This window comes from Puntigrus tetrazona, chromosome 4 (genome assembly GCF_018831695.1).
Source record: "Puntigrus tetrazona isolate hp1 chromosome 4, ASM1883169v1, whole genome shotgun sequence".
Taxonomy (NCBI): domain Eukaryota; kingdom Metazoa; phylum Chordata; class Actinopteri; order Cypriniformes; family Cyprinidae; genus Puntigrus; species Puntigrus tetrazona.
Genome location: NC_056702.1, coordinates 8,780,280 through 8,804,099, shown reverse-complemented (window position 1 = coordinate 8,804,099; position 23,820 = coordinate 8,780,280). Strand labels below are relative to the sequence as shown.

The 23,820-nt window shown below is 39.0% G+C and overlaps 1 protein-coding gene across 6 annotated transcripts; it reads left to right on the top strand.

The window, feature by feature from the left end:
* Nucleotides 1-259: 259 nt before the first annotated feature.
* Nucleotides 260-23,810, top strand: LOC122343383 (lymphoid-restricted membrane protein). 6 transcript variants are annotated; one of them, XM_043237815.1, is made up of 39 exons: nucleotides 260-584; nucleotides 1,735-2,378; nucleotides 2,489-2,599; nucleotides 3,968-4,148; nucleotides 4,488-4,546; nucleotides 4,644-4,719; nucleotides 5,014-5,172; nucleotides 5,294-5,411; nucleotides 5,662-5,712; nucleotides 5,840-5,917; nucleotides 6,005-6,061; nucleotides 6,280-6,339; nucleotides 7,117-7,181; nucleotides 7,311-7,404; nucleotides 8,970-9,107; nucleotides 9,281-9,382; nucleotides 9,796-9,947; nucleotides 11,403-11,514; nucleotides 12,054-12,378; nucleotides 12,572-12,583; nucleotides 13,401-13,453; nucleotides 14,040-14,115; nucleotides 14,344-14,491; nucleotides 14,879-14,957; nucleotides 17,655-17,701; nucleotides 17,806-17,888; nucleotides 18,578-18,780; nucleotides 18,997-19,072; nucleotides 19,164-19,221; nucleotides 19,343-19,370; nucleotides 19,648-19,788; nucleotides 19,938-20,072; nucleotides 20,178-20,325; nucleotides 20,425-20,468; nucleotides 20,575-20,643; nucleotides 20,730-20,782; nucleotides 21,109-21,195; nucleotides 21,345-21,464; nucleotides 22,960-23,810. In XM_043237815.1, exons 2-39 carry the CDS (start codon nucleotides 1,766-1,768, stop codon nucleotides 23,222-23,224), a joined length of 4,476 nt encoding a protein of 1,491 aa, XP_043093750.1. In that variant the 5' UTR covers nucleotides 260-584; nucleotides 1,735-1,765; the 3' UTR covers nucleotides 23,225-23,810. The 6 variants fall into 6 exon arrangements, with proteins under 6 accessions (XP_043093750.1, XP_043093752.1, XP_043093746.1 ...); XM_043237811.1 differs by having other exon boundaries at nucleotides 261-584; nucleotides 14,040-14,127; XM_043237812.1 differs by lacking the exon at nucleotides 260-584 and adding an exon at nucleotides 603-759 and having other exon boundaries at nucleotides 14,040-14,127.
* The last annotated feature ends 10 nt before the right edge of the window (nucleotides 23,811-23,820 follow it).

Genomic DNA, 23,820 nt, shown 5'->3' with positions numbered 1-23,820 from the left:
TGGATCTAAAAAGCACCCCTGATAATAAATAGATCCTTAAAAAAATCTACAAAGACACTTAAAAATGCAGATAAAAGCACTAAAGCAATTTCATGCGCCTCTTTTTATTTTCATGCATAGCATTGGCAGAGAGGGGAAATGCAGAATGCTTGCATTGCAATAAATAGGCTTTTCTTTCTTTCTTTCTTTCTTTCTTTCTTTCTTTCTCTTTCTTTCTTTCTTTTTTTTTCTCAATGGACGTGGCCGCAAAGGTTGTTTTTAATTTTTATTTTAATTTTTTTGCAACTTTACATAGCATGTTTCCATTTTGCATTTATGAAATGTTTTCTTTATATAATTTATTATACTATAAATAAATTATACTATAAATAATCATTTATTTGAAAAAACATGCGCACTAATTGGAGCGAAAACGCGCGGAATCTCTGAAGCGGAATCTCTGAATCAGTCAGTTGTAGTTCCGCGGTCGGCCGCACGGTGTCAGTGCGGCGCAGGTTTTATCACGGCCTTCGGTCAGCTGTTGGGTTCTTCACGCTCTAGCGTTTCGCGAACCGACCGCGGCGGCAACGTTTGAACAGATTCAGGTGTGTTTGTTTTTCCCCGACCTCGGCGTCTCGGCATCTGGTCGCCCCTCATAAACGCTCTCTAAAGATAACGGGCGCTCCACGTACAACCGAAGGCCGCTAGTGAGAGTGGCGAAAACGTTTTTCGGTTTGTGCGAAGTTTATGTTTGACTCGCCGTCGGTCGGGTTTTGACAGGTTGGTTTGCTGGTTTGCTTTTTGTCTGTTTTGGGCGATTTTTTTTGGTCGAATATGTGTGAAATGGGATGTTGATAATATTTTGAGATAAAGGTATGAGGTTTACACGTCTGCCGTTACTTTTTCACGTCATCCCTATAGCGTTCAAACGTTTAGGCCCGAATCGTCACGTTTATTTATTTACAAGCACTACGTTTATTTATAAGCATATATATATATATATATATATATATATATATATATATATATATATATAAACTGTATTTAACACACGTGATATGATCATTTTTTTTTGATTTTCTTAAGGCGTGGGGTTGTATCTGTCTAAACGAGGCCGTTTATAAAATGTGACCAGGACCACAAAACTTTTTTTAGTTTTTATTTTTATTTTGAAACTGAGATTTCTCCATCACCTGTATAAATATGACAATATTTGGCGGAGATACAACAATTGTGTGGCACAAAATACTGAGAAAATCAGTTGTCCAAATGAAGTCCTCACCAGTGCATATTTAATTTTATTTTTTTACATATGTATGGTAGGAAATTCACAAAATATATTCATGGAACGTAATATTTACTTAATATCCAGATTCTTTTTGCATAAGAGAAAAATCTATAACTTTGATGTTGGCTGTTGCTATAAATATCCCTGTGAGACTTATTGGTTTTGTGCTTCAGCGCTGAAACCATCCTAAATTTCACGTTGCCATCATCTCTCAAACGTGCGATTATATAGAATGAACGTACGCACAGGAAAAAGCACGTACGCTTCTTTCAGATGTGAAATGTATGGATCGCAAATGATCTTGAACTTGCGAGCGGCTGAATGGTTACAGCTCTCTGCCTTGCAAACGAGTCTTACTTAATGTCATTAACTTATAAAAGATCACCAGTCAACGTCCAGATCTTATATTTTCCAAACCTGCCGTACTCCAATCAATCTTAAAATTTAAACTTCTCTCTCTTCCGTAGCTCGAGGCTTTCTCTCTTTGCTCGCTCCAGCATGGATGTCGGAGTGACCCCAAGACGTCACAACCCTGTGGACAGCATCTGCCGCAAGCTGCAGACCATCCAGAGGCGAGATCAAGAGGCTAACTCTCCCTTTCAGATCCCTAAGTTCCAGTCCAGCAGCTACGACAGCCCTCACTCGGGTCTGCGCCTCAACCTGGAGGCCATCCTGAAGAAGCGTACCGTCCGACCTGACGGAGACTCTGACCGCGATTCGTCAGGGAGCATGCTGACCCCCACAGCTTCCCCGGGACCGGGGTCTGCCGCCAACACCCCTCGGGCTCCCATCACACCCGGCAATGCCACCTATACCATTACCAGCACTCTAAGCGCGTTAGGGGAGAGGAGAAACACAGCAACGTACAGCCGGCCGTTTCGGCGTAACTGCTCCACCCCAGCAGCCCAGACCGGGGACAATTACTTTAACTTTACCCCACGCTACTCCACACAAACCCTGCTGGAGGGGCCTGACACAGAGGTGAAGACCCCAAAAATCCCAGCCCCTGGCTTGTTCTCGTATAACTTGAACTTCTCGTCAGATATTTCTAACATGGACGGCGAACTCGCCTACCCGGCCCTTGTGGTCAAGAGGCTTTCACTGGGCGAGGGTAATGAATCATCTCTTTTGTGTCTCATGTTTTAGCATTATTGCATGTAATCTTTTTGACATTATAAATGTTATGAATGTTTTTGCTTTTTTTGTCGGGGTTTTGAACAGGATCTCTGTTTCCCTCTGAGCCCAAGAAGGAGAGCATGGCTGAGGTCAGTTTGATTTGTGAGGAAGACCTGTTGGATACTATCTTTCAGGCCTGTGACACGCACTGCAGAGGTACATGAATCACCCCTCAATGCTTTTATTATATTCTGAATTTTAACAAGATTGAAAGTAATCTTGCTCCCATTATAGAACATCCCATTAGCCTTAACATCCCAGTATGACCACTGTGTTCTTGCGAAAATGGTATCATTTGGAGCCCGAGTCTGCGTAGTAGTAATTGAGGTGACTGCTCGGTATCAAAGTCCCATTCAAATTCCTGCAGACCAAATCACCCCGTTTTTAATGGGATCAAATAATTGATCAAAAGCAAACTTATTGAAAGAACGAACACTTAAACATGCGTTAGCGTGATAAGAACTGCCTATATTTTAGCCTATTTGAGTTTAAGGTTTACAAAGACAAGTCATTTTTTTTCTTTGTAGAATAACATGCTACTAAAGTGTAGCCATGTTAACCGATTTTTTTTTTTTTTTTTTTTTTTTTTTTTTTTTTTTTCGCACAATGCATTTACCATCTTTTTAGCTCATGAAATTTCACTGATGTGATTCCCTTTTAAGGTCAGGAATGTGCATTGCACTCAGTCAGATTTTGATATCTCACGCCAAACTGTCTGAGCCAAGGAATTGTGGTAGCTAGATGTAAACGAACCAGCATGGCAGACCGTATGGGCCTTATGCTCACAATCATTTCTACCACCAAAGGTGCTTTCCTTACTTATTTGAGGGAAACAGGAAAACGAAGCATAAGGCAAGAGAAGCTGTTATACCTTTTATTTGAGTGTAACACTTGCATAAACGCATCATCCGTAGCGACTGCCATTGTTTCTTGGGCTGTGTTTGAGGTCAGAGCTCGGAACTGGGAGTACATCGATTTAGTACGAGTTCACGGGTGGGAAGTCATGGGTTTGACTGGCATTCCAGTGCACTTTCACGGGTAGAACGTTGAAAAAACACGGGTTATGGGTTACGGGTTGCCTGGAATACAGCGTTATTTCTCAGCGGGCTGAGAAGCTAATTTTACAAAACTTGTGTTTTTATTTGGTTAAACTGAAGTAACCTCTAAGAGCATGTGAGAACATTGACTCATTCAAACCCAGCAGCAGAGATGCGTCTTAACATTCAAACCTAGAGGCAAACAACATCTGATCTGTCCTCAATGAAGTCCTGCTCTCTCTGACCTGATGTGCTTTCTGTGGTGAACAGACCACTAAGCTAACAGGAGACATAAGCTGCTTCATCTATAGTTATTCTTCATATATGAAGGCAAAATGTTCTCGATGATTGCAGCAGATGTTCATTTTATATATATATACTCTGACGCAAACTCTGACTTTTTTTTTGTTAGGATGTCATCTGATGAGACCCAGGTCCTCTATGACTCTAGTCACTGTAACCATAGTAATTTGTTCCTTGGTTGCAGGTAAAGTTTATGTATCGCACATTGTGGACTTCTTGAGACACACCACTTGTCGCAGTTCAGAGGACAGTGGCCTAGAGGAGCTCTGCAATATGCTGGACCCAGAGCACAAAGACATCTCCATAGACCTGGACACCTACCATGCTATCATGAAAGAGTGGATCGATGATTGTCGGAACCAGGGGTATGCAGACACACACATTTACTTGCATATATTTACGTACACACACATACATATGTGTGTGTGTGTTTTAATAAAAGGTTTATTAAAAAAAAAAAAAAAAAATCTGATGGTTGTTTATCCCCTAATAACTTTGATAAAGCCTCTGGTCAGTTAACAGGATCTACTGCGGTATGTCTTTTGTAGATGTTGCCAACCCAACCAAAGACACATTGCAGATTTTCATCAGTCTGCTATCAATCCACAATCAGCTTGGATCACAAGGCCTTTCATTTCAACCTTTTCCTCATCACAACTTTTTAATATAAAAGCCCAACTCGAATTTCCTCTTTTTCCCCTTAGAAAGGACTCAAAGAATGACACCCAACAGGAATCGTTCAAACTACGGGACAGTTTAACAGGTGAGATCATCTTAGGTGTAAGTCAGAGCTCTCAAAAGCTCAATTTTTTTGTTTTTAATGTTATAATTTTGTTCACATTCACCTCTTTTTCTTTTAGCAAGAAGATCTGCTCTATTAAATATGACCTCAGGTAGTCTTGAAGCATTCGGAGGGGAAGTCTCCAGAGCTGACCTGTAAGTTTAAGAGTGTGATAGATAAATGGTTAACAGCAGTGGGAGTGTGTTTTTTTTTTTTTTTTTTTTTTTTTAAGACTATCAGCTGTATCTATCAATAAGAACTTTGGAAACAGTCAACTCGGTTTGTTTCTTATGATCTTAAAAACCTTTTGATCCGAAGGTTTATGCTTGGATGCTTTTTAAGAAATATTTCTGCCATTTTTACACAACTAAAAATAAAAATATTTAAACAAAAAAAGATGCAATCAGTGTATTACCACAAAATGATATACTGTGTGTATGTCTGTACAGGGAGACATCAGATCTGGTCTTCTGTGTGGCGGATCTGCAACTTAATAACCAAAAGCTGCAGGAGGAGGTTCGTAAACTGAAGCAAGCGGTGGAAAGCATGGAAGACACCAACCAGAAACTCATTGAGGAAAATGAAGAGCTTAAATCACAAGCTAAAATGTACATAAGTTCTGACTCAACCTGTATTTTTCCCTTAATCTCTGAAACCACAAATCCCTTAATCATGTGCATAACATTCCTTAACAATCTTCTCTCGTTACTTCCTTTCCTCATCCTGCAGAGGGCAGCAGTTATTACAGAAGGAGAAGATGCTTAAAGAGGAAGTTGAGGAGATGAAGCTGAGCCTGACCTCTTCAGAAGAAAGTCGGGCTCAGGCCTCAGCTCAAAGGAAGCAGATGGTGAGGCGCAAACCTCATTGATGGCTGTTCTGATGTTAATAATCCATATTATGAGACTCGGGTCTCGTAAACTAATGCAAACAGATAACATGCGGTATGTTCATAATGAGATGTAAAGTAATATTACATAAACCAAGGATAGGCAAACATCCAGAGTAAACAAATCTGGTTGCCAGATAAACAGACACTGACGTACATTATTAGAGCAAACATGAACACTTTTATAACCTTTCGTTCTGGTTTCCTACAGGAGCGGGAAAACCAAAGTCTTATATCTAAAATTGCTGCTCTACAAGAGGAGGTACGGCTTTTTCCATTTACACATTCGTTAATTGTCAGCCATGTAGTTTACTGAATGGTTATCATTCATCATACTCCATTTTCTTTGTCCTCTTTCCTCCGGCCTTTCTCCTTCATCACATATTAAGAACATGAAAGTCACCCTGGAGGCAGAAGAGCTTCAGAAAAAGATCAGTGACCTCTGTGACCTTAATGCTGACCTCCAAGTAGGGTTTCATTTAGTTTATTCATTTGATTGGTGTATTTTTATAAAAAAATATATATTTAGCTCTGTCATTGGTGGATGTCTTTAGGTTCAAGTTCATTCATTTGATGCCATTCTGGCTGACAAGGAGTCAATAATTCAGGAGGTCAGTCCATATTGTGGATCACCAAGACGGTGATATGATATGATATGATATGAAAACTTAGACAAAGTCAAATTGTTTATAAAACTAAGCAGAAGAATTTAGCTTTTCTTTAGTCATTACTAAAATCATTCTTCATTTGCTTTGTTTATAAAATCTGTAATCATGTTCAATTATATTTGTCAGGGATCATAACAGAAACTGCCTTCTTTCTTCTACAGAAAAATAAACAGACAGATGAACTGAAGTTGGCCGTTGTGGAGTATTCCTCAGTTACAGAGGTGAACTCCAATTCTCTTTTTTTTCCCCTTTGTCTCTAATATCAGTAATCTGTCATTTTACCACACCACTGTTTTAATGCTGCTATTCCGAAACTGTGTGGCTACTAAGTTGTTCCAGGGTGACCATTTTTATTTACATATATTGCCATGTCTGTCCAATTTGTTAGTTTCACATAAACAAATCTTCAAAGACCCTTACAGCCTTCTATAAAGAACTCACCAGTGAATATTTATCCTTTGGCAGACAGGTTTCTGATTTTACAAAAGAACAATCGCTTTTTATTTTTAAACCAATATATATTTTTATATTTTCTAGAAATTTCCTTAAAAATTTCCAACTAGTATTTGTATGCCAAATGAGCAAAATTTGCGACAGCAATTTAAAATCCATCACAGAAAACCAAATATTTAAGTTTGGCTTAAAAATAGATGCGTTGTATGAAAACATTTAGTGGCAACACAAAGCTACTTGCGTTGCTCTTGAGCCAGTATATAAACTCAGAAATATGAATGTGGCGGCTATCTAAAAAAAAAAAGTGTATAGTAATTTGGCAAATTATGTATTTGGTTGAGAGCCACAGCAGACAACTTTCTCTCTTGTGCTCCTTCACCCAGAATGCTGAATTAGTAGTGTAAAATGTTCTAATACGCGTTTTAGGAACTAAAGCCTGAAACATTTTTGCTGATAAGCAGGTGTTCATGTGATAACCGTGAAATACGTTAAATCTATTCCAGAGTGTTGAGTTATTGTGTATGTGTCCGTTTTGTTTGCTTCAGCTGTTGAGAGCTGACAAGAACAAACTGGAGAGTCAAATGCAGATGATGCAGCCTGATATGACAATGTAAGAGCTCTATGCAATGCACTTAACACCCTAATGAAAATACTAGCTGATTAACTGACTATATTAATAGCAAGCATAATACTTGCACAGTTACTTGACATGTTCATCCGTGTATGTATGTGTTTGCAGCCCAGGTCTCTCTCTCTCCGTGGCCTACAGACTGAATCAGATGAGTTCAGGTTCTCTTCAGACAGAGCTGGCTCTGGCACAGAATCCCCTGGAGGTTTGCAGTGTTTTGGGTGTTTGCAATTCACTTGTCTGTCTTTGTCCCGTCCATGATTTGGAGTGTCTTTTTCTCTCCACTCCCACTAACACTCATGTGTTGTTCTCTGTCCACCCACTCTCTCTCCCACTCCACTGCCAGAGTGCACTCAGTAATCCACACCCTCTCTATGCTTTACACCAAACTTTAGGAATTACAATGAGCCTGACTACATGTGCTTTATTTCACAGTGTATTTATTTTTTGCTGTCGGAGATTCCATTGTTTTAGCTGGTGATATTAGGCAGGGCTTCAGACTGAAACCATTTTTATGCCGGGGTGACTAAATTTTGTGAGCGGCGCAACCACAGCATCGACCAACTCATAAGCTATATAAAAAAAAATAAATAAATTTCCATATCGCACAGCCCTACTGTACATTTCTGTGTGATCCAGTCAGAAGTGTTTGAATTCGCCACAGAAAGAATAAGGCTGCTGCAAGATTTAGGGAGATGCATTATATTTTTGCACAGAATTCTGTTATATACCGCACTGACGTAGAAGTCGCAACGCTGACTATAACCGTTGTGTTGTGGCAGGAATAGTCAAATGTTATTAGAGCATTTATTTCAGGGTTTGTAGAACCGTCAGAAAAAGACTTTCAAATATTTCAAACAATTTCCGACACTTTAAAGCTCTAAAAATTGTTTAAACTCCATTTATAATTGGATGACCAAAATATATACGTTGTTTTAAACAAACCACTATAACCAGTAGATGGCAGAAGAGACTTATTGGCATTAATTTCTATTTTTTTGCTTTGCATTTTGAAATGATAAAATCACCATTATAAAATATCAAATAACCAGGAAAACTTTTCCAGCTCTACCAATTCTGCTCCTAGCGCCACCATCAGTAGAACTTGGTGAATTGCTCTCAAATGTTAGTCTGGAGCCCTGTTAGGTATACTAGGGTTGGACTTGCTTTTGCCTGCAAAACTTCCTTGAGTTCTGCACGGAATCAGACCGATTTGTTGGCAGTATAACTCCTTTTCCACCCCATACTGAATGTGCTCTATTGATTGAGATCTTGTGATTTATGGACTCCATTTATTATTATATTATACTCATTGTCATGTTCAATAAATTGGTGTGAGATGATTTGAGCTTTGTGACATAGCATGTTATTCTGCTGGAAGTAGTCATCACAAAATGGGTACACTGTGGTCATGAAAGAGTGAACATGGTCAGCAGCAATACTCAGGCAGGCTGTGGTACTAAATGGCACAAACTGTGCCATGAATAGATTTCCCACACCTTTACAACACCAGCGACCTAAACTGTTGATGCATAGCAAGATGGATCCATGCTTTCTTATTGTTTTTATGTCAAATTCTGACGCTACAATCTAAAAGTCACTGCATCCAATCTATTGTCCAATTTTATTGTCTGGCATCAAAAAAACTTTATCTATCGAACTGTCTGGCATGAAAATGTATTTTATTCAATATACAAATAATTAAAAGCGATATATTTTAGTGTTATAATAATAATATATTAAACATCATGCATGTGTGTATATTTTTAGGGTTTGGAGCATTTATCCTCCTCCGTTTGTTTTGCGTCTTCTTTGGATGAGACTCTAGATCGCGAGGTTCTTCTGCTTCTCCAAGGCCCGACTCCAGAGCAGCTTTCGCTGGAATTTAAAACTCTGATCAGCAGACTGGTAACCAACCATCAAGCCATCACACTCAAAGTTTAAACAAAACTTCATTGGCACAGTTAGTCGGATAATTTTGCCAGCTTTCCATCTTTAGACACCTGAATGCGGGTTTTGTGTAATGGTATTCCATGCTGATGTAGAGTTTACACAAGTATGTAAAACATGCATTTTTCCAGAAAAGGGAGTTTAAGGAAGATGGCATCACCTGTCTCGCAGCATTCAGAGGCTTTACAGAGACCGGTGAAGCTCAGGAGATCAACACTGACCTCAAGATGCAGGTAAGAGAATTTCTTTAACCAAGTCTAATCGCATCGTATTAAGTTATGCAAATGTTTTCACATATGTAAATAACTAATTAAAGGGAGACACTTGGGCATTTAAAAATTATGTAAGAACTCCTCTCCCCTTATCTGAACATTTATCTACCACATTGCATAACTGCCTGGTTGGACATGGGCACTCTTATTGTGTGTATTCAGTGGACCGCGTCAGTACGTGGTCTTCCCCGGTGGTAAATTTATACAGGCCAATATTTCGCTCACCCCAATTCCCACGATGCATAGGGGCAGTGTGTTGGGTCAAAGTAACTCTGTGACTCTCATTAAGATAGCCTTTGTTAAAATATTTTGATTTTAACGCATTCGGTAAGATTTAGCTAGTAGTGCAGTGTTGGCCTTGTGAACTCCGGCAGGGCCTGGAGGTGCAGCTTGAGCAGAGAAGGAGTGACTGGACCCGCAGTCTGGAGCAGTTGGACCAATACACAGACTCTCTAGAAAGGGAGCTTCTAAAGATGGCTAGCAACATGCGTCGTTCTCGTACTGAGATCCTGCACCTGTCTGTCAAGTAAGTGGACTGGTATGGTAGCAGATGTATTTGTATGATTTTTTATTTTTTTTTTTTTTTTGATTAGGGATGCACCGAAATGAAAAATCTTGGCCGATGCCGAACTCTGCACCAAAGGCCGAATACTGTTGGTTTTTTACAATCGTTTTGTTTTTTGTATTTTCTCTCATATATTTTGGCTATTTTTTCACCATTCAATAAATAGCCAAAATGTGGTTTAAAAAAAAAAAAAGTAAACAATTTTGAAAGATTTACTTAATGTGAAACTTTTCCAAAAATATACATGTAACTTAACCCATCAAAATACAATTTAACTTAAAATTAATAAGTTTTTAATTTTTCTTTGCAGTGCTTGTAATGATTGTAGCGTCTTTTTCTGACACTTCTAAATGCGTTCACACTACAGACATGTTTGCTGCATTAGCACGCACCTATATTGATCACAGCATGTCATTGTTCGGCATAATTTATTTGGTGTTTTCAGGTTTTAGATTGCTGAACATTTAGTGCTTCCTTATTTTTGATGGCTGTTTATTGAAAAACTGGTTATCTTTGGTCTTGCACATTTGTAAAATTGAGAAACCGAAAGCCGCTAAGGGCTTCATACGTCCCTGCATTACTTGACAATAGATAATTAATGACGTGATGCTTAAAAATATTTTTTTTGTCACCTTAGCTGTAATAAATTCCATGAGACTAAAGACAAATGATATTGCTGGAATATCTTTCAGATTTTCTTTCCAGCTGATGAATGATGCTAAATTTTATAAAACAAAACATCACCTCTTTTCAAAGCAGTGGAAGAATTATGGGGAGAGGCATTACCAATTTAGTCCATGTCTGTGTGAATGTCTCCAGAAGCATTTGTCAAGGGGCTGTTCCAGTTGACCCCCCTCAAGCTGTTTTGGGTTCACTAATCAGGTGTCTCTAATCTGACATAACACCGTTTTCAAGGCTATGGTACTCAGCACACTGTAGATAAAAGGCAAAGGCTGCTGAGGGACGCCAGGGAAGTTAAGGGGTTTCACCACTCTAAGATTTGGGTGAAGACAAAATGGGACATTGCTTGGGTCTGCGGATTGGGTATAGTATGTCCAAACTTTGCTTTTGTAGCCCTTGTGAACATTTCAGACATCATCTGAGGATGTATGGGGATTGTGTTTGTTAGAATGTGTGTTTTCTGTGTTTTAATTTGAAGTCATTATCTGATTTTTGATGTTTCAGATTTTTCTGAGTGCAGCGTTGTCATGTATTGCTTTTCAGTAACAAGAATGATAGTGTTTTTGTGAAGGATTGTGTCATTTAGGTGGGGGGGGGCAGGTAATTAATTCATCGGTGAATCAATTCGCATTCACCTTTTACACAAGTTGTTATAGCAAGTTTGTTCAAAAGGTTTAGGCGAAGAGGAAACTCTTTTAGATTTGTGACTTCAGTGGTTTCTGTTAAAATTTTTAGGGTACAAGAGCAGGAGAATCAAAAGCAGCAGTTGCGAGAGGAACTAGACAGGCTGAAGACTCCGCTAGACAACAGAGAGGCCAGCAGCCAAACACCGGATCACCTACAGCAGGTACTGAACCTCACTAAACACTTGCTTTCACTGCCTGCACATGCTTCAGCATATGTGGGCTTTAAAACTCATGACAGATTTAGATTCAGCCCTGGGCAAAACAGAAATAAAGATTTTTGTGAGCTTCTGCAGATCACAGATGGATACTGTTACAGTCTCATTACAAGATGCTGAGAGCTGTGTGTGTAGGAGGCAAGTGTGGTTTGTGAGCCAGTTTAAAACTTGACTTTATCTTGAACTCATCTCAAGAGATTAGACGCCGTTGACCGATTACCCACAGTGTTCTTATGTTCAGAAACTTGGCTCATGTCTTAGTTTGATTCACTTTTTATTATTTTCCAATTCAGTTTATTTGTATGTATTACTATAGATGTTGTTCCAAAATCTCCAAAAGCTTGCCAAAATGTTCAAGTAAATAAAGAAGAAACCTTTTGAATAACTAGGAGTCAGCAGGGGAAGCCCATTTACTTTTAATATGGTGTCTATGTAGAGCTGATGTCACCAGCAGAAATGCGACTGGTGTGATTGTGTACCTTCAGGTTGCGGAAGAGCTGGATGACCCTTCTCTCGAATGGGATGAGGAATACGTGTTGTCTGAGTCTCCGCCTTTACAAGAGCTCAGGCCTGACCAGGAGATGCTTCAGGAGCTCTGTTGTGATGAAGAGGAACTACAGGCCCTAAAACAGGAGGAAGAGGAGGAGGTGGAGCACACAGAGACCGTAAGGGACAAGGAGATCACGGAAAGGACTGAGGGAGAAGGTGCAGCAACACAGGATTCTAGGGTAGAGACAGAGGAGCGACAGAGAGACCCCACCCTCACTCAGACGCCGCTACCAAACAACACCACTGACAGAGAATCACAAGGTGAGGAAATAATTGATTAGTAAGGCTTATTCTGTGCAGTGGAATTCAGTTAAGATTGGAATCAACATTCTGAATAAGTTCCCGAAGCTTGTGTCTGAAACTACAAGACAGAGAAGGTCAAATGGAAGCGCTAGCTTAAATGGTGCGTTTTTCTTTTCTTAACCTTTTTGGGTGTGAATAAATCTTGTTTCAGGTCAAATGGGGGGTGAGTGATTTGAGATTAAGTGTTCTGGCGTAAATGGTCACTCCTAGAGGACAACCGGTCTGTGTCAGATTCCTCAGTTCGTATAATCCTTCCTTAACCTTTAGATGCATGCAACCATCCCTGAAGCTTAAACACAAGCTTCAGACCTTTTTTGGCTTTTCTTTCTCACCATTTTTCTGCCATCTTTGGTCAGTATGTGTGGTTAACCTATATCCTCTGTCACCGTCCTTTTCCGCATGACTGCCAGTAACACCAGAGGCTTGTCACTTAAGCTCCATTGTGTGATCATGACGTTGATGTAAATGTAAATGTGATGTATAAATAGGCAGATTTTTTTTTCATATTATGGATCTGTGAAAACTGAGAAATTACATTTCTCAATATTTTTGTTTTATAAATATTTCTAATCTAATTGCTGTTGTTTTAAGAACTAATGTATTTGTGAATGGCACCTTATTCTAAAGGAAATGGCTATTTTTGTAATGTTTCATGAAAATGTTTTTTTTTTTTTTCCTGCTTCTGAAACGTTTGGCTAACATTACCGGGGCTAAGCTATTTAACCTAGTGTTTATGGGATGCACATTATATTGGTACCATATTAGTTATTGAGGGTTATTATTTATTCTGGGGACGCCAGAGACTTGTATTACATTTTGTAAAAGCAATTGATTTTAATTATATTTAAATTGGTTCAAAATAATTGTAATATTAATTTAACCTATAGGTGAATCCTCTTCTTATGCTAGCTGAAAATACTACTTTGCTAGTAAATCTGTAAAGTAAAATGGGTTTTGAATGGCAGTTCTCTCTATTTCAGGAACTCTGTTTGTAAATGAGGGAGGAATGCAGAGGCCTTGCATAGCTCTAAAGGTAAATTTCAGTTTCTCTTATCTTGATTTCCCAAAATACCTCTCTGTCAGCTACCTCTAACTGTCAGCTAACAAATCAATTAATAATTGTGTAAATGATATCATTCTTGTGGTCTGTCCCATGATGCAGTGACTCAAAGCAACCGTTTTATGCACATTTATATAGTGAAGTTCAAAGAGTTTAAATACAAGCTTTCAGAGTGACTGACCATGAAAATCAAAAACTTTTATTTTTTTTGTGTGTGACCTTGTCATGCGTTAGACATTGTTCTTTTTGTTGTCATGGAAATGTGGCTTGGTCGGTGGATCCATGTGACTCACTGCTGCCAGGTTGATGCTTTTACTAGAGAATGCTACTTCCTGAATGCTAGCAGGAATTTGGATGACTCTTAGAACCATTCAGAGGGTATTGCGCATCACACCTGAATGAACTTGCCACCATTTGCATTGCAAATGTCTGAAGTGTGGATTTGCGCCCAATCATCATTCAAAAGTATCCAATATGTTGTCGTCGGGGAGACGCTTTCTCTGGCAGAGTAGAGGTTTATTTTATGCTGCCCTTCTGAATCTTTTCCTGGCCACTGCAGGAGGAAGACAGACTCCCAGAATGCACTGGGCCTGAGGACGCCCACGAGCAGGCTGCTCCTCTGCCTCACACCCACAGTCAGTGTGCTGGTAAAAGCTCTTCCTCTCACTGTCCTTATCTTTTTAATGTTTTAGCAGCATACAGTACTGAACTAAAATACATTTCGTTCTCGGTTAAATAGATGATTTTCATAACACAAAATGAAAGTTTTAATGTTCCTGATATGACTGTTTGTTTTTATATCAATGTAAATTTATTTCATCTCACTTTGTGTGTCTCAACACACCTCCGCACTCATTCTCCAGATGCGTCTCTGAGCTCCGAGACGCCCCGTGAACCAGTGACCTCAGTCAAACACCTTATTTCGTCTACTGAACCTTCTTCCCTTGTGAACTCGGAGATAGCATCTCCCTCCACGGGCCAGCCTGAAGTTAGAGATTCCATTACACGAAGGTACAATTTCCATATATCAGCATTTGCTTGTGGATTTTCTCTGATATGAAGTGCTAGTTAATGATTTACCAAAAAGAAATTATGGTCTACTTTCATTCGAAATGCCTACCACACACCCAAAGATCACATTTGCTAGTCAAATGCGTGTCATCTCTTCCTGTGTTGGGCTGTTTTGTGTAGACATATTAAGAAGTTATTACTACTGACAGAGCCTCGCTTTGCATGCTTACCATGCACCTGTGTGGCCAAACTCGGACAGATGCCCCATCCGTGCTCTGCTAGAGCACACGAACCATCGTTGCACTTCCTGTGAGCAGCTGCATCCTGAAACATCAGAAATACAAACCCACAGAATAGTGACAAACTTTCTCTTTCCTCCCGGGTCAGCACCCAGCAGCCAACTGCCGCAAACGGAGCATCCGAGGGAGAGCGTGCGGCCGCCACAGCCGACATGAGTGACTCGCAGGTCAGTTTGAGGAAGCTGAGGGAACCAAAGGGAAGCTTGATGAGTTTGTAGCGCCGCTTGCCATTTTCTTCCTCTTCCCCTTTTTGTGTTTTTGTTTCTTTCTAGTTCTGCCCTTCTCTCTTGTCATGTTCTTTTGCCAAAAAAAAAAACAAAACTTCCTGTGTAGAGAGTGAGTAGCTGTCGTGTCTATTGTACCGTAAAGAGGAACCTATATTTGGTCAAACGAACTGGATGGCGGTAAGCAGGTACGCTCGTGAGAGAATGTCCCTACTCTCTTATCGTTGTGATGTGCTTGGGCTTTCAGTGGTGTTTAGAATTGCTTTGTGCTTGCTCTGTAACATTATATAAGTAGCTGACATCTGACAGACTGGTTTTGTAAGTGGAATTTACCCATTTGTTTGTCCAGAGCCTGTGAAGCCAAGGGTCATTCTGACATGCACTGTGATAATTGCCCTATTGTTGACTCTCTCTCGTGAACGTTGTTAACTTATAAAAAGATGGGAGATATTCAGGTGAGCTTGGAGTGCAACCAAAATAAACTGCACTTCATCTGAGGGCTTTTCTGTACTTCAATTCATATGGAGTGGGCAGTGTTAATACAGTATCTAGCATATCACTAGACATCGGATAAATTTAACTGTCCTATAGCATGTTGTGGTTTTAAAGAAAGGCTTATTTGGGTCCAGCCTAAATGCAGAAAAGCTAGTTTACACTGCTATTCAAAAGTCTAGCATCAGTAAGATTTCAACAAAACATTTATCGAAAGTAAAAGTGACATGCATCCAATATTTTCATTTTAAATGAATACTGTTAATTTTTGTATTAATAGAAGATATTAAATAGTAAGAAGCACAACTGTTTTCAATAATAATAATAATAATAATAATAATAATAATGCTTCAACACCAAATCATCATATTAAAATGGTTTCTGAAGTATCATGTAACACTGAGAACTGGAATAATGGCTAAGAAAAGTTGGCTTTGCATAACAGAAATAAATTACATTTTCAAATACATTAAAATATAATAAATAGTGGTAATATGTTACAATATTGCTAGGGTCTTTGCTGCATTTTTGATCAAATAAATTTAAAAAAATCATAACCCTTAACTGTTTTTACAGTTTTTTACAGGAATTGCTCCTTCGCTTTCCTTTTGGGTTTTAAATAGCTTGTAAAAGCAATATGCGCTTTTTTATTTCACTTTTAAACTTGAGGCAATTTGGCATCAAGCAGTTGTTTATTTTTAATTTGTTTACGTTTTCCCACCTTCGCTCATTTTTCTGTGCTTAAATGGCTTGTAAAAGCACGGTGAGATTTTAAGTTTTGTTTTTTTACATTAGCGGCAATTAGGCATCAAAATCCATTGAAGAAGATATAACTTTTCTAAATAAAACTAATTAAAATGCACCATATGCCAGTTGTAAAATAACAAATAGCCTAACTTGCACAACTTTAATAGCCTAGGTAGGCCTATAGGCTACTGAAATGTTTATTAGCAAAATGAATAACAATTTTTGGAGGCATGATTTCCCTCTTCACTTTTTTTTTTTTTTTTTTTTTTTTTTATCAGTCAGCTTGACGTGATAAATGAAGTCTGATCAGAGATTGTTTGTTCGGTGCACTGCATTAAGCAGCAGCGTTCAGTATGAACTGCAGTATCTGTTCTCTGACTGAACTAAATTATATTACAGTAAAAAATCTAAATGCTGGTGAGTGACCGCTCCACGGTGAGCAAGTGACATAACCGTTGTTGTGACTTAACACCGGTATCACCACCATCACCAACTTTCGCAGCAAACCTACTTTAGTACCCATATTTTGTACCGAACATCAAGTGCAATAAATGTTGCGATCTGCCTAATTTGGCTAGCTTCTATCAAGTGACAGATTGGGCTCTCAGCCTTTGACGTCAACAGAAAATATGGGAAGCTTTTCATAAGCCTATTTATTTTGCTGTGTTAACTTTGCGAAGTGCAACTAACTAATTAATCATACATTTGTTTCTTCCCCGGTGACCGTGACTCAGTCGGAACAGACCTGCAACTGTTTTTACTCTTATTTGTTGGTGGTTTAATTGTTATTTTCCTCGTGGTTGTTTTTTTTTGTTTTTTTTTTAACTTGGTGATAAAATATGTTGCTCAGGCTGTGTGTGTGTGGTTTTTTCATCAGTATGTTTGGAATAAGTATAGCACTTTTTCACTCCCACTTCAATGAACTCTGCCAGTACAAGTGCTCTCCCCCTACAGCCCTCCCCCTCTCTTTCTGTCACTCCTCTCTCTCTCTCTCTCTCTCTCTCTCCCTGTCTTGACCATTCTCTCTCTCTCTCTCTCTCTCTCTCTCTCTCTCTCTCTCTCTCTCTCTCTCTCTCTCTCTCTCTCTCTCTCTCTCTCTCTCTCTCTCTCTCTCTCTCTCTCTCTCTCTCTCTCTCTCTCTCTCTCTCTCTCTCTCTCTCTCTCTCTCTCTCTCACTGCCAGCTGTAGAGCTCTCACACACACATTATGTAAGTATCTAGCACTTCTCTCTCTGTAAAGCAGAGCGTAGCTCTTATTTCATCTGCCATGTCATGGGACAGGTATGGAAATGCATGAGCGTGTGATGTTTATTTGCATATGTAGATAGTTTACACAAATGTGTACGTGTTGCTGTTAAGAGTATGTCACTGGGTCATAGTGCTATTCTGTTGTCTCTTATAGAGACTGAGTGAGGGGCAGCTTTCTAAAGTGTCTGCAAAATCGGACAAGTGAGTATTTTTCCTGCAACTGATTGAGTATTTATTATGCATGGGCTGCTGGACTGTTTTAATGAGCGTATCTTCACACATTATTGTTAATTTTTTTTGTTTAGGAGTCCCTTGTTGCCAGTCGCAGAGGAAGAGGAGGCCATGCCAGAGGCTGCAGATGTGATATCAACTGGGGTGAACTCACCAGGTAGGAGGAAATACACCTGACGAGGTTGTTTGACTTTTGTAATAGGGATGTCAAATGTGCTGCTTCTGTCGACTGTTATTGAATACACTGCTTTGTCAAAATGAAGGATGGTATGATGGAAACACAGACTTGCCAATGTCTTTTTTCATTTTTTTTACATTTAAAATTAATTAATAAACAACAGTGACAGGAAAAAAGAGAAAAACAGGATCTGTTGCTCATTTATTTGTTTTCATTTCTAACTGATTACTTGTGTATTTACATAAGAAAATTTAAAGCAATAATTGACAAAAAAAACTTTAAGGCTGCATGCCATTGTTCTGATTTAATTTGGAAATATTTATTTTCATATTTTACTTTTTAAAAGAGTGTTTTAATAGCAATTTGGCTTTTGCTGTGGTTTTGAAATTGATGGCGAGAATTATGAAATCTCACTGGAATTGGTTTATAATGATATTGTGACATTCCCTTGGCATTAGTCATCAGTTCTACTGTAGCTCAATTCTAAAACCTAGAGATCCATAGTGTTAGATTTAATAACTAAAATGGTTCAACATTTTTGTTATTTGAAATTAAATGAAAATTATAAATATTGCTTTGGCAGCTTAACTGAAATTAAAAATGGAAGCCCTTTCAGATTACAGATAAATAATAAATATTTAAAAGAAACTCTTTATTTTACGTTTTAGACAAAGACAAGTCAGACAGCAAGAAGACTGCGATCACACCCGACTCAAACTCAGCAGCCTCAGCTGGCTTATTGAAGGATCAATCTGAAAAAGCGAAGGATATGACCTTTGACCCCACTGTCAGTGAGGGTAATCTTCCAACAGTCCCTGCTGTGCAAGGCTCCAAAAAAGACCCTCTGACTCTGAGGAACAAGCTCAAGAAAGTAAGAGACACTTTCACTAGAGTCTATTAAATAAACAAATACAACAAGAATCTGATCCTGTCTGCTTTGCTTTAAAAAAAAGTTATTACATAAGGTGATTGAGTTCCCATTAATAAACATTCATGACATGTCATCTGCCTAGTGTAATCTATCATAATGTGCTTACGAAGTTTTCATACCTGTTGTACATTTTAAAAAGAAATGGTGTTCCTACAGGAAATGAGCAGTATGGAAGCCATTGAGGAGCAAAAAGCTCAGGATGGTGAGCCTTCAGTGGTCACAGAAAAAGAAGGTAGATAAATAGTCTCCCTCTCCTTGTCTGCCTCTCTTTCTCATTTAGTTCTGCTTGTTTTTTCAATGTCAGAGTTCTCTTCCTCCCTCAGGTGACGCATCCGTCATCTCTGAAAACGCCAGCGATTCCACCAAAGATGACAAGAACAGGTTATAATGCTTTGTGTACTGAATTTATATCCATAAATTTTTGTCTGATTCAAGCATGCCTTCACATGACTCACTTGACATATTAACACTCATTAATCTGAAATATGCATTTCATCTGCAGTCTGTCGCCAAGTGACAAAGAGATAGAGGTGAGGGGGTTTCTCCATTCAATTTCAGATAGATAAACAGACTGCTGCGCTACAATATAATAATGGATTATTGATTGATTTTCTTGATATGAAATGGCATGGTTGTGCATTTACATTTTTAAAATAATTGGTAAATGGGAAAAAAAACTGCAGAATTATAAAGATGTTACAGACCTAACTTAAATCCTGAACTAGTTAATAAGCTAAAATATTTACAGATGTGTATCCATTTTCTCAGTGACGTTTCTGGAGTGTTTAACATGTGGTCTCCTGACAGGCGGAGTTTCACCGTCTCTCTCTGGGCTTCAAATGTGACATGTTCACCCTGGAGAAGAGGCTACGTCTTGAGGAACGCTCACGGGACCTGGCTGAGGAGAACGTTCGTAAGGAAGTGAACAGTTGTAAAGGTCTGCTGCAGGTCAGTGTCATTTTGTGCACTTTATGTTGGCATAAAATAAAAAAGAAATTGCAATGAAGCATTTTTACTAACAATTTCTTCCAAAATGTTGATCTTAATTCCTCTGTTTGAACAAATAGCTTGAATATAACACTGTTTTGTTAAAAAAGGCCCTGATTCCACGATGTGAGGAAGATAACCAGTCCATGGAGATCATCCATCGTCTGCAAAAGAACCTAGAAGTCCTCATTCAGTCCATGACCAGAGTGTCCAGCCGTTCAGAGATGCTTGGAGCCATTCATCAGGTTTGCGTGTTTACTCTGGCTTTAGAGGACCATTTCAGCACTCTGAAGGGCCTTAGTTAACAACGAAGCATGCTTGTTTACATCTCAATTTCCTTGCATGTGTAGGAGACCAGAGTGGGCAAAACGGTGGAGGTGATGATTCAGCATGTGGAAAACTTGAGGAGGATGTATACCAAAGAGCATGCAGAGCTGGTGGAGCTCAGAGAGAACCTCACGCCGAATGAGAGGTCCTTTGGGTCCCACACTGAGAGGGGTAAGTTAATAATAAGAATAATTTAAAAAAAAATACTTGAAACATAGTAATGGTATAATTTTTTTTTTTTATCACATGCGTTTTCTTTTGTGATGATAGATGATTTCCGTAACAAGAAGCAGTCAACTGCAAACATTTTCAAAGTGAGTTGAGGCACAAAACTCACCACTTGAAGATTGAATTCATCTTGACCAGTTAATTTTTACAGATTTTTTTTTTTTTTTTTTATAATTTTTTTGTTTTCTCCAGACCACTAGCAGACGCATCAGTATAGCTACCATTCCTCGCAGCAGTGGAGGACAGACCCATTTTGACATGGTGAGGAGTTCGGTTTCTTCTTGCAAAGGAGGTTTTGGTCGAAAAGAAGTGGAGCAACTGAATAAACTCTGGTTTCTAATTCACAGCCCAAAGACATGGCGGAAACTGAGGTAGAGAGACTCTCCCGTCGATCACCATGGTAAGTGTGCTGATGCTGTTTTGACACCGCACAGTGCACAAAATGCACAAAAGGCCTGCCTGTCAGTATTATTCCACCAAAAAATGGGACCGCATGTTATCCAGAACTTATCAGAACAAGATTAATTTTCTTGGCTGACACCTATTCAGCCAACTTAAAAAATACACACTTATCAGTAGGTTCTCTGGGAATGGAACCCATGATTTTGGTCATGTTTAATGCGCCGTGTTTTATTGGAGTCACATGGCAGTTGTTTTTATAATAATGTGTGCACGTCTTTGCACCGAGAGAAAGGATGTCATGGATGTGTGTCGACCGCTTTACAGGAGCATGGCAGCCAAGAGGCCACCACTAAAGCGCTTCATTAGCTCTGGTACTTGGGCTGACATTGACGAGCCCACTCTGATGAATAGGTAAGGTCACGCATGAAGATCTGTTGTGTTCCGTTCGCCTTTGGAACCAATTTCATGACAAAACCATAATAGGCATGTGCCATCGAAGCGTCATGTCATGCAGCACCACAGTAGAGACCTTGAGATTAGATGGTTTGAACTTTGCACAGGTATGGATATGACACAGACTCTCACTCGGAGGAGGAGCGGAAAGAGGAACGAGCAGAAAGGAGTAGCAGCATAACGGAATTAGGCATCAAAATCACTTCCTTCATAATGCCAACTAAGATGTTAGTGTACCTCCCGCCTCCATTTTTCTCTGCTGTAGCATTCAGGCATTATCTACTACAAATCCAGGGTTTTCTGTTGATAATGACACTGCTTTTTGCTACTTCAGCTAAGCTAAAAAAATCTAACTCTTTTTGTTCTGTTTGGACATGGACACCCACAAAGTTCGTTTTGGTTTATTTGTTGTTTTTCTTCAGTGGAAAAATGAGACCAGTGCTGTTGACACGCTGCATGTCTTCTGCTTTGGTTTGTAGCAAATAAGCTAAGCAGCCCATCTGTGGTTTCAGAGAGAAGACCAAGTTCTGTATTTAATTTAATCTATTTTTCCCTGCATTGGTAGACGGTTTGGTCATTTTCAATGTACTCTGATCCCACAGTTGTGTGCTATTCTGATGTTCTCTCTGGGATTTTCTTAAACAGGATAAGTGGTAGACTGATAAATAGAGAAGAATGGAGAGAGATTTTTTTTTTTTTTTTTTTTTTTTTTTTTTTTTTTTTATTCAGCAAAAATGACAGTAAAACATGTTACTGAAGAATTCTGTTCTTTCAAGGAAAAAAGGTTTCAAGGTTTCCTGCAGAACTTTTTAATATTGATAATATTTTTTCCAAATCAAACAATTATAATAGTTTGTAGAGGATTTTGTGACACCAAAGACAGGAATACATTACATTACATTTTAAAATGTATTCAAATAAGAAATGCTATATTTAAAGTTTAATTTATATTTTAGAATATAATAGTTTTATTGTATTTTAAAAATCAAATAAATGTAGCCTTGGAGAGCATAAGAACAGAAATCTGAGACGTTATGCTTTTGAATGGGAGTGTGTGTGTGTGTGTGTGTGTGTGTGTATGTAATTTAAAAAATGAAAAGGCAATCAAATGGTCAGAATGGCTGCTTCTGTTAATCGTCCAATCAGTTATTGGCAGAGCTCAAAATGGTCATATTCTGCCTGACCAATATATATCAGTCTATCACAGACCTCCTGTTTATCTTGAAACACTGAAACATCCTGTTTGTCTTGTTTATCATGTACTTTGTCAAACATTGCTTTTAGCAACAGCTGTCATTTTTCACATTCCTCTAAATGTTTAGTGTTTTCTCTTCAGGTCGCCTCAGTCGTCTCGCCTATTCAGATTTTTTATTTTTTTTTTTTAATGACCTGCTACTTTCTAATAAAAACAGGGCCGAAAACATACTCTACACAAGTACTGTATATGTATGCCAGTGCTTCTAGCTATGCGAGCTTGATTTTTGCATGTTATTGGTTCCTAAGGAATGCACGTCAAATATGTTAAATGAAATGAAACCTGCTTGTACGGAGTATGTTGCTGGGCTAATATGTAAAGTGTTCATCTGCAGCTCTTTACAATAACATGAACATTTTACCTGCTTCTATCTGATTTAGTAAAACGAAACGCCTTACTTCCAGGTATGCTTGTACTTTCCTTTTAAAAATGATTAATTATTATAATTTTTTTACTTTCCATCCCAGTCCCAGCCCCAGCCCCAGCCCGACAGATCACGCTCCACCCAGTCTGACCGATGGGAGGCCCGCAGTTTCCCGAGGCACCAGGGGCATTTGGATTTGGGTGGCCTTGCTTGTAGTTCTAGCTGTTCTACTGGCCCTGCTGGCGAGCCTGATGTTACAGCCTGCAGTAGATGCAGCACCTGTGGGCACCGGGGACTCCTGGATGACCATCCAGCAGCTTCTGTGGCCCTATACTGGGCTGAGGCACAACGGCCAGCCCCCTGTGTGACACCAGGGGGTCGGCAAGGCTGCAGAGGCCAGTTCTGACTGTGATGCAACACTACTGCCTGTCCTCTTAAAAGAACACTTTGTGACCGCTTCTCACCGAAGGTAAAAAGAAATGTGGGCGTCTTGAGAAAGATGTGCTGAAAACCGCTCAGATGCTGTGTACACAAACCGTTGGGTTGGCCGCATATATTATAAACACTTTTGAGACGGTCAGTGCCAGCCGGTGACACAGTGGATATTTGGATTAGAGTGAGATGAGCACACTGCAACAGTGTGAATGTCAAACATCATTTCGGTTGCCTGAAAAGGCTGCCTTTTTTTAAACATTTTCAAATTGATCAGTGTATTTTTATGGGCAGTTTGAAAGAGTATTGAGATGAAACCTTTTTAAAAAAATATTTTTTCTTTTTGTTAACTTATTTTAAAGTTTTATGCAGTAGATTTTTTTTCTCAAATATTATTGTTACAAACACATGGTTTTTATCCTCAAGCTGTTGGTATGGTGTTCACTGTAAGAAGTTCATACACTTTTGTATGTTCCAAAGAGGGGGGAGGAAAACTTTGCACAATAAAAGAAACTGATCCAACTCATCTCAC